The 10,445-nt window shown below is 35.5% G+C and overlaps 4 protein-coding genes across 5 annotated transcripts; 2 read left to right on the top strand and 2 right to left on the bottom strand.

Moving 5' to 3' along the window:
- The first annotated feature begins 308 nt into the window (after positions 1–308).
- On the top strand, positions 309–3,025 carry LOC112701899 (syntaxin-52). The gene is made up of 6 exons (XM_025752697.3): positions 309–616; positions 1,188–1,409; positions 2,149–2,351; positions 2,437–2,537; positions 2,632–2,676; positions 2,800–3,025. The coding sequence occupies exons 2-6, from the start codon at positions 1,192–1,194 to the stop codon at positions 2,929–2,931; spliced, it is 699 nt and encodes a 232-aa protein (XP_025608482.1). The 5' UTR covers positions 309–616; positions 1,188–1,191; the 3' UTR covers positions 2,932–3,025.
- A 263-nt stretch (positions 3,026–3,288) lies between these two features.
- On the bottom strand, positions 3,289–6,188 carry LOC112701898 (cell division protein FtsZ homolog 1, chloroplastic). The gene is made up of 6 exons (XM_025752696.2): positions 5,477–6,188; positions 5,178–5,277; positions 4,764–4,993; positions 4,384–4,551; positions 4,060–4,293; positions 3,289–3,687 (listed from the first exon to the last, which is right to left on the bottom strand). Exons 1-6 carry the CDS (start codon positions 5,720–5,722, stop codon positions 3,418–3,420), a joined length of 1,248 nt encoding a protein of 415 aa, XP_025608481.1. The 5' UTR covers positions 5,723–6,188; the 3' UTR covers positions 3,289–3,417.
- Positions 6,189–6,232: 44 nt separating this feature from the next.
- LOC112701900 (V-type proton ATPase subunit e1) lies at positions 6,233–8,422 on the top strand. The gene is made up of 4 exons (XM_025752698.3): positions 6,233–6,448; positions 6,554–6,696; positions 7,753–7,800; positions 8,062–8,422. The coding sequence occupies exons 2-4, from the start codon at positions 6,599–6,601 to the stop codon at positions 8,126–8,128; spliced, it is 213 nt and encodes a 70-aa protein (XP_025608483.1). The 5' UTR covers positions 6,233–6,448; positions 6,554–6,598; the 3' UTR covers positions 8,129–8,422.
- Positions 8,423–8,604: 182 nt separating this feature from the next.
- On the bottom strand, positions 8,605–10,255 carry LOC112701897 (probable long-chain-alcohol O-fatty-acyltransferase 5). Of its 2 annotated transcripts, XM_072199905.1 has the most exons (2): positions 9,824–10,214; positions 8,605–9,675 (listed from the first exon to the last, which is right to left on the bottom strand). In XM_072199905.1, exons 1-2 carry the CDS (start codon positions 9,861–9,863, stop codon positions 8,789–8,791), a joined length of 927 nt encoding a protein of 308 aa, XP_072056006.1. In that variant the 5' UTR covers positions 9,864–10,214; the 3' UTR covers positions 8,605–8,788. The 2 variants fall into 2 exon arrangements, with proteins under 2 accessions (XP_072056006.1, XP_025608479.1); XM_025752694.3 differs by having other exon boundaries at positions 8,605–10,255.
- Between the last annotated feature and the right edge of the window lie 190 nt (positions 10,256–10,445).

The following is a 10,445-nucleotide window of genomic DNA, read 5'->3' as shown; positions in this document are numbered from 1 at the left end:
TATTGTCACTTCTATCTCTATTATTTTTATTGTGTAACCATACTTTATCATCATTATTATCTCCTCTACCGTTATCACCAATACCAATATTATCAACATTAAAATTTTTTTTTTTCATTTTTTGTATACGATGTTATTTTTTTACTTTAAAAGGTATTACAATTTTTTTTGTGACACTATTTTCATCGATAATTTTTTTTACTTAACTAATAATTTGTAGAAGTTTAAAATCTCCACAAAATACAAATAATACTCTCATAAAATTAATTTTTATTATTATTTAATAAATTTTTTAACAAAAATATCGTATTATTCCAATTTTCAAAATAAGAAGTTTGAGAATCAAAATGTATTTTTTTTATACAGAGATCGCTTAAAAAAAATTATTGAAAATCTTAAATTTTAAAAGTTTCAATACTTATATTATATAAGTATGGAGTAAAAACTTTTGCACATTATTTCAAATATTACTGGAATAATTATTGGGAAGCCATTGGAGGCTCCTTCATAATCAGCGGTAAACGACGTTGAGCCAGTAGGCTCCGTACGTTACCTTTCATCCATCATCCCAATTTTCATCCTTTTCTGACCTAATTGCTAATTTCCCCTAAAAAAGGTACATTTAATTTCTGCTCCGGTTTCGAACTTTCAATTATTTCCCATTACCATCGCAATTCGCCTTCTCAATTGTAATCTGATTCTTTTCTTTCTATGTTCATCTTCTGAGAATTGTTATATTTTGCGTATAAGCTTTATTGCTGTATGCGAATTCTGGTTTTTTTTTTTTAAGTTAACTTTTTGCATTTTCTGTGGTGGTTGATTTTATTGATACACCTTGGTTGGTGAAAATTTTGGGTAGTAACTAGTAACAGTATGATTACTTCTTTGATCATGAGCTGAATTGATTCTTAGTGGTTGATTTTATTGATATCCCTTCATTGGTGAAAATTGTGCATTAACAGTATGATTTACTTCTTTGATCATGAGCTGAATGGATTCTTTATGAAATTCTTCTCTACTCTGTCGTTATTATTATTATTATTATTATTATTATTATTATTATTATTATTATTATTATTATTATTATTATTATTATTCCAATAAGTTTTGTTGATCATTGATGTTTGTTGATTCCCCATGTTTGTTTGGAGATTATGTAAGTTGGGTTTATTGTTATGTTGTTTCAGGCTAATGGCATCTGCTTCAGACTCATGGGTGAAGGAATACAATGAAGCAGTGAAACTTGGTGATGATATTACAGCCATGATGTCCGGGCGGAACTCGGTTCCGTCGTCCGGGCCTGAAACCCTGCGTCACACATCTGCTATAAGAAGGAAGATTACAATATTGGGGACCAGACTTGATAGCTTGCAATCCCTTTTGTCTAAGCTTCCTGCAAAGCAAGCTATGTGAGTGTTTACTTCTTGATGATTATATATGCTGATTGAAAATGGAAACATATGCTGTCACAATAGGGCAACTAGCACTTGGAGCACTATGCAGTATGCACACCACAAGACCATGCATCAGGAACTAGATTTAACGAAGAATTATCTAGATCCAAACTAGTTGTATTCATTTTGAGAGGTGTAATACTGAACTCTATCGTTCCGTGGTATTAGCAGTAAGGCATATATATTATATATGTTAATAATGTGATAACATTGCGAATCAATATAGCCTGGTGCTAGCAGAGTATGGTTATTGTTCCTTGTGTTGTGGGTTCGAATCTTGATTCGCAACTATTGATTAAAAAATAATTTAACCGGCACCAATGACACTTGGTTGGTTGGAGTGCTAGATAACGGTGTTGGGAGAGCCGTTCCCTTTATGGGATCTCTAGTGCTCAAATAAGATTGCCTCATTAGGAGGATACCTTTGGTTCCACAAAAGAGAATATGATATGATTGATATTGCGCCCATGTCTGGTTAGGAGTTAGTAATAGGCGTTAGTATAGAGAGAAAGGTTAGAGTAGAGGGAAAGGAGTGTGGGAATAGATTAACTGAGTATCCTTTCTATCTTGTTGTTCCATACTAGGTCTTTGTGAATTCTGAACCAGTTCTATCATTGTGGAAGAATCAGCCTCGCCTTTTCGGCTGTAAAGTTGTATAATTGCTTTGTGAACTTTTTCCGTGTCAATGACATAGATCCGAGAAGGAGATGAATCGCCGCAAGGATATGGTTGCGAATTTGAGATCTAAAGTTAACCAAATGGCTTCCACTTTGAACATGTTGAACTTTGAAAATAGAGACCTTTTGCTTGGGCCAGAAACAAAGCCAGATGCCATGAGCAGAACAACTGGCCTGGACAACAACCAACTTGTTGGATTTCAACGGCAAATTATGAAAGGTCACTTGATTTTAGTTGGTTACTTTAAAACATACTGCTTATAGTCTATACTTGGGATTCCTGATATGCATTGCTGTTAGAGCAGAACAAGACAATGGCCTTGCAAAATTGGAGGAGACTGTACTAAGCACCAAACATATTGCACTTGCTGTCAATGAAGAGTTGGATCTACACACTAGACTTATTGTATATTACCTTCTTGAATGAATTTATCCCCTTTTTTGTGGTTCATTTTTGTGTCTCTTCTGAATTGAATCCTTGCTCTTTTTTCGCTGGACAGGATGACTTGGACCAACATGTAGATGTTACAAATTATCGGATGAGGGTAACACCCATAACTTTTCTTTAGAGTTTAGACCAAATCTCTTGTTTAGTCTACCCAAAGCGAAACTCCGTTAATATTGTTATTGTCGCTCTCTTACAACTCTTTTTGTTGGGGTGAAAACAGTGGGTGCAGAAGAAATTGTCAATTGTAAATAAACGAACCAAGGGTGGTTGCTCCTGCTGGTGCTTACTTTTATCAGTGGTTGGCATTGTGGGTTTGCTTCTTGTCATTTGGATTTTGCTCGTTCATTTGTAATTATGAAAATACCCAAACACATCAAAGTTTCTTTTGGGCAAATGTTGTGTATACAAGTGTGCATTGAAAAATATATCATACTGGAGTTTCATTATTTCTCTTGGTGCTTTGCCAATGATGTGGAATTAGTGGCTGCGTCGTTAGTTTGCTTTTGAGGTTATTACGGATTATACAATATTGCTTTATTTTAATTTAAGGAGGAATTTCTTCATGGTAATTTAATGTGGTCTCATTAAAATGCAGCTATATAAATTACACATAGCTAGAAGTTAGAATCTACCATGCTTCATAATTAAATAAGCATATACTCCTGTATATTTATAAGATTGGTGAAATATATATACTTGTAAAGACTGGTGACCATTAAGGAGAGTGATAGCTCTATAAAACATAAATCAATCAAGGTTCGGAGTGATTACACAGATGAATTACTACAATATATTTAACACTTACAAAATTTGAAAAAGGTAAAACAAACTCAAGCATCTAAAAGAAGAGCTTTCTTGGGGATGCTCTAGATTCAACTGTTGAAGGTGAATTTGAAGACTTGAGGGGAGCAGATCTTGTCTTGCTTTCTTGGCCCTCAACCACTTTGTCAAGCAGCTTTGCAGCCCTTGGATCTGTCAGTAGCTTCTTCTGAAAGGACTGCGAGAAGCCAGTTGCGATGATAGTCACATGAATCTCCCCGGTGTAGCGATCATCAACAACAGCTCCAAAAATAATATTTGCAGAAGGATCAGCCAAACTTGTCACCACCTATAAAAATTAGAAGTTTTTTGATAACGTAGATAAGCAAATAAAAAAGGGGGAGGATTAACTAATGTTTCAATGCTGTCAAAAGAATGAAATGGAAGTATCAAGACAATAAAATCTTAGCACTCAAGACGACCGCAAAACAACTAATCCACAAGATTCAAGGGTATATTGCAGGATAAAAAATTATCGGATGAAATATGTTTGTTGTCCCCAACACTTTTGAAATTGTTCAAAATTACTCCTTAAGTTTAATTTGTTTCAATTTTACTCTTCAAAGATTATGCTTGCAACTAGTTCACACTTCACAAGATCAAATTGTATATATATATAAAAGTGTGTTCATTAAGCAAAAGTGATAAGATCCTGAAATACCTGAGACACCCTATTCACTTCCTGCAGGGTTATGTCCCTTCCTCCTGTAATATTATATACCACTCCAGTAGCTGACTGAATAGATGAACCGATTAAAGGAGCCAAAGTAGCCTGTTCTGCTGCTTCTTCTGCTCGGTTTTTACCAGAGGAAACACCGACTCCAAGCATTGCAGTTCCAGAGTCCTTCATTACTGCCTTCACATCAGCAAAATCCACATTCACAAGTCCAGGTATCTACTAGAAGGCACAACAGTTAACAGGATCTCCCATGGCAAAAAGGAAAGAAAAGAAGAATCGCAGTTTGCAATTTGCAAATAAACTCACTGTAATGATGTCTGATATTCCCTGTACCCCTTGACGTAAAACATCATCAGCAAGATGGAAAGCATCCTGAAGAGCTGTCTGCTCATCAGCAATGTCAAGCAAACGATCATTTGGAATAACAATAAGCGTATCAACATTTTTCTGCAGCCTTTCAATGGCTTCAAGTGCCTGAAGAAAAACCGAATCAAAACTAGATGATCATTTTAGAATTCACATAACATTCTGGAATTCACATAACAAACTATGTAACAATAAAATAAACTGCATGTGTGTATTCAATGAAAAGAAAAGACCGATTTGGTTTAGGTGAAACTATTAGTAGCTTTTATATAGTGCAGTAATCATGCTCTCTCTCTAGTAAGGAAAGAAGCGGCACCTGCCTGCAAGGATCTTTTGCGTCCTTCGAAACTGAAGGGATAGGTAACGACACCTACAGTCAAGTAACCAGCCTCTTTGGATATTTGGGCCACAACCGGGGCAGCACCAGACCCCGTGCCCCCACCCATCCCGGCCGTTATGAACACCAAATCCGATCCCTTAAGAGCATTAGCAATAGCTTCTTTTGATTCCTCTGCAGCTTGCTCCCCCAAGAGCGGATTCCCACCAGTACCTGCATCTCTTGCAAGTGGATTTCACCAATTTGAACACAATGCCACACACACACACTCCCCTGAATTTTCTCAACTGAAAACTGACAACGAAATTGGAGAGAAGGTACAGCTACAGCTACACAAACAAATCACAAATACACACCACAGCCATAATATATTCATACAAGGATGAAAGTGCCTGACCTAATCCACGAGTCAGAAGTTCACCAATTTGAATAGGGTTCTCAGCAGAAGAATGTAGCAACGCTTGAGCATCAGTGTTTATTGCATAGAAGTCCACACCCTGATTATATATTAAGAAAAAAAAAAGTAGCACAATTCAACACTGGCTTAATGAACAACGCCACTAGCTAAATCACAACCCTAAAAACGTAGCAAAATAACACATTTACACAGCAAGCATGATACACAATTGAAATACAAGCTTAAGAGCAATCCATAAGCGAATTGAATTGAATTGAATTGAAGAGAGGAAAGCGCACATGTAAACCACTACCGATCATGCGATTAACAGCATTGTTGCCACCACCGCCGATTCCAACAACTTTAATCTTTGCGTTATCCACAAAAGCATACGAGCACCTCACTGACCCGAAACGACGACGAGTGAAGCGTTTTGGGTGTGTTAGTAAGGTTGTTGTTCTAGGTTGAGGAGGAAGGCGCGGTGAAGAAGGGTGTGCATTGCGGTAGAGAAGCTCGTTAGGGCTTGTCACACGAAGCATTGCCATTGTTGTTTCTTCTCCTTCCCCAATTTCCAAATCCCAACGAGGTTTTGGTTAGTTCAGTTTTTACTGTTTAGGGTTTTCTCTGTCAAATGAAAATAAATCCAAACATTTCTGATATCCCCTCCATAACATTATAAATTAAAAATAAAATTTAATTTTAATTAATTAACAATATAAAACGACTTACACAATTATTTTTTAAAATTTATATTATTGATATAAAATCTAATTATTTTTACTAACATAATATTATATAAATTGAATATATGTATAAAATAAATTTATATTAAAAAAATGCTAAAATTAAATTCTTAAAAAAATTACACATACCACCTTATCTATTTGTAATTTGTAATAATTCTAAAATTAGAAGTGTACAATGATCTCTTTAATAGTTGGATGATCAGACTCGGTATATTTTTCGTAAATAAGAGGGTTAGTGTAGACACAAGTGTATGCAAATCTGCCAAATCAAACGATATTATATGTAATATTATCAACTAACATTTTTTGAGTCATTTTTTTCGGTAAACTAATGGGCTGACGGCTGATTTGAAGGCCCAAATAGTTGAAGGTATTTTGGGCCAATTGGTGGGCCCATACCAACTTCTTTCGTGTTTCGATAGCAGCAAAAAAAAATCATGGACAATGATTGTTGTAACGTGAAGAAGCCATAGAAGCTTGAGATCTTCTCTCTATCTATACAACGACGAATTTTGAAGCTCAGAGGTAATTTCGATTTTGGATTCTACCATTTTCATGACTGATCTCGATATCTTTTTTTTTTTTCTTTTGGTTGATATCATTGCTGAATTTGGTTGGATCGTGTTTCAGGAATTGGTGGTTTCTTTTTGCTGATTGAGCTGGATCTCGGATAAGATGGGGTTCTTGGTGACGACGCTGATCTTCTTGGTCGTTGGAATCATTGCGTGCCTTTGCACCCGAATTTGCTGCAACCGAGGACCCTCCACTAATCTGTAATTTTTCATGTTCTAAAATAATCTGCAATCTCGAATTTTTATAATTATTTTTTTAATTGGTGTAGCTGGTTCTTATTATATTGATTTACATGCTTAGCTTAATGCTACTATGAGCGAAATTCAACTATAGTTCAACCCTTTTTTTTTTTTTTTTTGAGTGTGAAGTATGTCTTTACTTTTAGTGAAGTAGCTGAATTGGTTTGATTTTAAGCTTTGATTTGCTGTATTTTATTCTCAATTTCTGGAGATAGTTGATTTATGAGAAGCATTGGGTAGAGGAGGATTTGCTAATCTTAAAATTGCTGATTTATTATTTAATTATTTATTAATATCTCATTGTGAGTGTTCATGTGGCCTTGTGGGATTTCTTTACTTCACATTGTGTTGGATATGTGGATTTCAATGGCACTTAAAGCAGAGCTGAACATGTAGGTTGAAAACCCTTCAAGGATTGTGTAGGAGTTTTTTTTTTTTTTTTTTTTTTCTCCTCCCTACCACTATGAAATCAGCTATTGCTTTTCAATTGAGAGTAGCATTCCTATGACCAAATTAGATTTAGTAGCGTGTCTTGCACAATATAGAAATTTATAACCTGAAATAACTGATAGATCTGGAAAATAGTGGATTGCTTATTGGTTACAAATTTTTCTTCAAACCAGCTTTTCTAATGCTTGTTCAAATCTAATTCCGTCTAAAGTATAAAGGATCAGTGCATTCAAGCATGTGTTGTCTTGTAGTATCATTGGGAAATTATTTTTGTTCTATTTTGTGTTAATTCTTGTGAAGTGGTAGCTGTATAGGTTATGAATTTGTATGTTAACTCTTTTGAAAATGCCTTGCTTTTTTCCTGTAATGTGGCTTATATTTATTTAGCAACTCAAGTAGGTTTTTATGATGATGCAATTTTCATCTGAAGAAAAGAGATTTAGATATTCTTGAATTATGAACATTTTCCTCTTATATTTATTTCCTCTCTACTTTTCTTTTTATGAACATTTTCCTCTCTAAATTACTGTTCTCTGTATGAGCTAATACCTTATTATTCTGTTGCAGATTTCACCTTACTTTGGTTATTACTGCCACAATATGTTGCTGGATGATGTAAGTGCATGTTCCATTTACATTATCCTTTTATTTTGCATAACGTTAGCATATTATTGCTCGTTGGAATATCAATGAATAAATTCTCATGCTGAAATGTATCATCCATAATCAATCATATTGAAGCTTTGTTCCATGGGTGTGCTTAATGCCTCTGCTGATCCATGATACTGTCCCATGAATTTTTTTTCTTTTTTAAAATTAAGTGATATCAAGTTTTTCTTTTCTTTAACATATGCTACTTTTTGTCACTTTAATCAGGTGGGCAATCGTATATCTGGCACAGATGAACCCTCTCATAGTACCTGTGCTGAATGAGGGTGAATAAGTTTCTTCATAAACAGAGGTAGCTCCTTATAAGTTAGAGAGAATGCATCAAAGGTTGGCTGCTAGAGATAATTCGATTTCGGCTCCAATGGATCATTCAGTATTTTCTATGGGTGGATCTGTATGTATTTAATGTTTGACAATGGCGTTTCAATTAGATTTTCCAATGCTGGCTGACATTACCCATGTCATAAATTGTTGTATTCAATCCTCATTCATTTCAGAAGTCGGTACAGAGTGGTATCAACTATGTATTTTGGTGAAATAAGTTGATGAGTTTTGCTTCTTATCATTATATCATATGCAACGGTCAAGAAAAGAACTAATGCTTAGGGAAAAATCATTCTCGCAAGTGCAACTTCTGTATAATTATGCAGAAAAATAAGCTAGTTTAGTTTAATATATCTAAGCATTTTTTAACACATATTATGTCTACTTAAATTAGTGTCATGTGCACTTGTGCGGACAAGATACTAGTTTACAATCTAAAAATGACATTGGATAAGATTTGCTGCAAATAATTTATTTGCACATTTCTCACATTTGGAAGTATATCACAAAATCGGCATATACTCCTCTCTGTACTTGAAAACAAAATGAATAACTGAAGTAGAACATATAATTAGGGTAAAAAAATTTCAGAAATTTTTTACATCATTTTTTAAAATGTTTCCTTTATACAATCAACTAAATTCCTGAACTCCTCCAAGGCTCTCTCATCAGCCCCATCACGCAACAGCGGCGGAAAGAAGAGACATGCGGCGGTGGCCACCACAAACACCACCGTGACGGGCCCTGAAATAGCCCAATGTAGCATCCCTTTGTGTCCCAACCACTTCATCACACACAACTCCACAACCACACACACCCCATGCAAGACAAAGAAGCACGTGACCTCCCACGTGGGAGCGGCACGTGTGACGTAATAGAACAACAGCTCGTGCATTATCCCGGACACCACGAAAGACGCCATGACTCCGGGCACTGAGGCCCATTGGGGGCCCAATACCGTCCTGGACAGTGCAGTTCTCACAGGAATGTATATAGTGTGTCTAAGAAGATTTGTTACAATGAGGTTCCACCTCCTTCCCCAGAATTCTTGCAATGAAGTGGACAAGTAAGGCTCATTAGAGGGTAGTTCTAGCTCAATCCCAAGTGCAGCATTGGCCACAATGTTACAAAGTCCCACAACAATATCTACCAATAGAAAAACAAGGATGCAATATAGGCCAATAATAACTGTGTGGTCAATCTTTTGTTTGTGGTCATTAAGGCCCATCAATAATACCCCAAAAAGCAAGGCCTTGATAGGGAAAATAATGAAATGAAGCTTTTCCTTTCTTACATTGACTTTTGAGTGATTTTGGTGAGTTTGGTTAGATGGGTATGGTTGATTTTGGTTTTGGGTGATCCCTCTAAGGGGTAGGCAAGCAAAGGAGAGGAAGAAAGGAAGAGACTTTGGTGGGTTTGAAGAGAGTGGGCCCAAGTCAAAGGTGAAAAGGATGAGCTTGAAGCTTGTGAGCCATGTAATCAAGAAGGCAGTGATACCTGTTGGGAGGACATAGGAGAGTTGAAGTGGAAGGAAGGTGAAGAGACACAAAACTGGTGTGAGGCTGAGAAGCCTTAACTTTCCTTTTGGTATATTTGATGATATGAAATAACAGTAACATAGTGAGGCTATGATTGAAAACCATACCTTCATTAAGCTCTTGATTTCTCCTTCCAATTCCTTGCATTTTGGGCCCAACATATTTTGCATAGTGAGTAATATGTTCCTAATGTCTGAAATTATGTGCATGTGAATACTGAATATCATATATGGGAATTGACCAAAATGGAAAAGTCCCCTATTAGGAGGGAAACCATTAAATGGTACCTGCTTCCAATTGGAGAAACTATAACCACCAAGTGGATGTGGTAGGTAGGCAAGATTTACTAATTTCATGGCTCGTGTTAGTTTTTATACCTAAATATTTCACTTAAAGATAACAACGGTAATGTAATAAAATGATGTTGCAAGTAACATTTCTCTAATTTCCATGTTTGTATTCCTAAATGATGAATAAGAAGGAGCTTTCTACTACGAGGAAAGTATTTTCTCGTTTTTGATGGTCCGAAATTTGTTATGAATCATGACCATTTAAATTTTGAACCAATGACTAAGATTTAAAATATTTATTAATTATAAAATAATTATATTTATATTTAAATATTTTAAAAAAAATTTTATTCTAAAATTTTATTTTTATCCTTTTGTTTTTTTTTCTCTCGCTCTAAACATCGTCATCACTACCTCCACCACCACCAAAAGACCTCTT

The sequence above is a fragment of the Arachis hypogaea genome, chromosome 7, assembly GCF_003086295.3.
Source record: "Arachis hypogaea cultivar Tifrunner chromosome 7, arahy.Tifrunner.gnm2.J5K5, whole genome shotgun sequence".
Lineage (NCBI taxonomy): Eukaryota > Viridiplantae > Streptophyta > Magnoliopsida > Fabales > Fabaceae > Arachis > Arachis hypogaea.
Note: the sequence above shows the minus strand (reverse complement) of the source record. Positions and strands in the feature narration are given on the sequence as shown.

Bases quoted from the DNA above. Each gene is read 5' to 3' on its own strand.
- LOC112701898 (XM_025752696.2), bottom strand. From the start codon at position 5,722: ATGGCAATGCTTCGTGTGACAAGCCCTAACGAGCTTCTCTACCGCAAT. The intron at 4,552-4,763 runs GCAGGTGCCGCT...GTTTTTCTTCAG, and splicing joins GACGCAAAAGATCCTTGCAG to GCACTTGAAGCCATTGAAAG. The intron at 3,688-4,059 runs GTATTTCAGGAT...TAATTTTTATAG, and splicing joins AAGTGAATAGGGTGTCTCAG to GTGGTGACAAGTTTGGCTGA.
- LOC112701897 (XM_025752694.3), bottom strand. From the start codon at position 10,072: ATGAAATTAGTAAATCTTGCCTACCTACCACATCCACTTGGTGGTTAT.
- LOC112701899 (XM_025752697.3), top strand. From the start codon at position 1,192: ATGGCATCTGCTTCAGACTCATGGGTGAAGGAATACAATGAAGCAGTG. The intron at 1,410-2,148 runs GTGAGTGTTTAC...TCAATGACATAG, and splicing joins CTTCCTGCAAAGCAAGCTAT to ATCCGAGAAGGAGATGAATC. The intron at 2,352-2,436 runs GTCACTTGATTT...CTGTTAGAGCAG, and splicing joins TCAACGGCAAATTATGAAAG to AACAAGACAATGGCCTTGCA.
- LOC112701900 (XM_025752698.3), top strand. From the start codon at position 6,599: ATGGGGTTCTTGGTGACGACGCTGATCTTCTTGGTCGTTGGAATCATT. The intron at 6,697-7,752 runs GTAATTTTTCAT...ATTCTGTTGCAG, and splicing joins CGAGGACCCTCCACTAATCT to ATTTCACCTTACTTTGGTTA. The intron at 7,801-8,061 runs GTAAGTGCATGT...CACTTTAATCAG, and splicing joins ACAATATGTTGCTGGATGAT to GTGGGCAATCGTATATCTGG.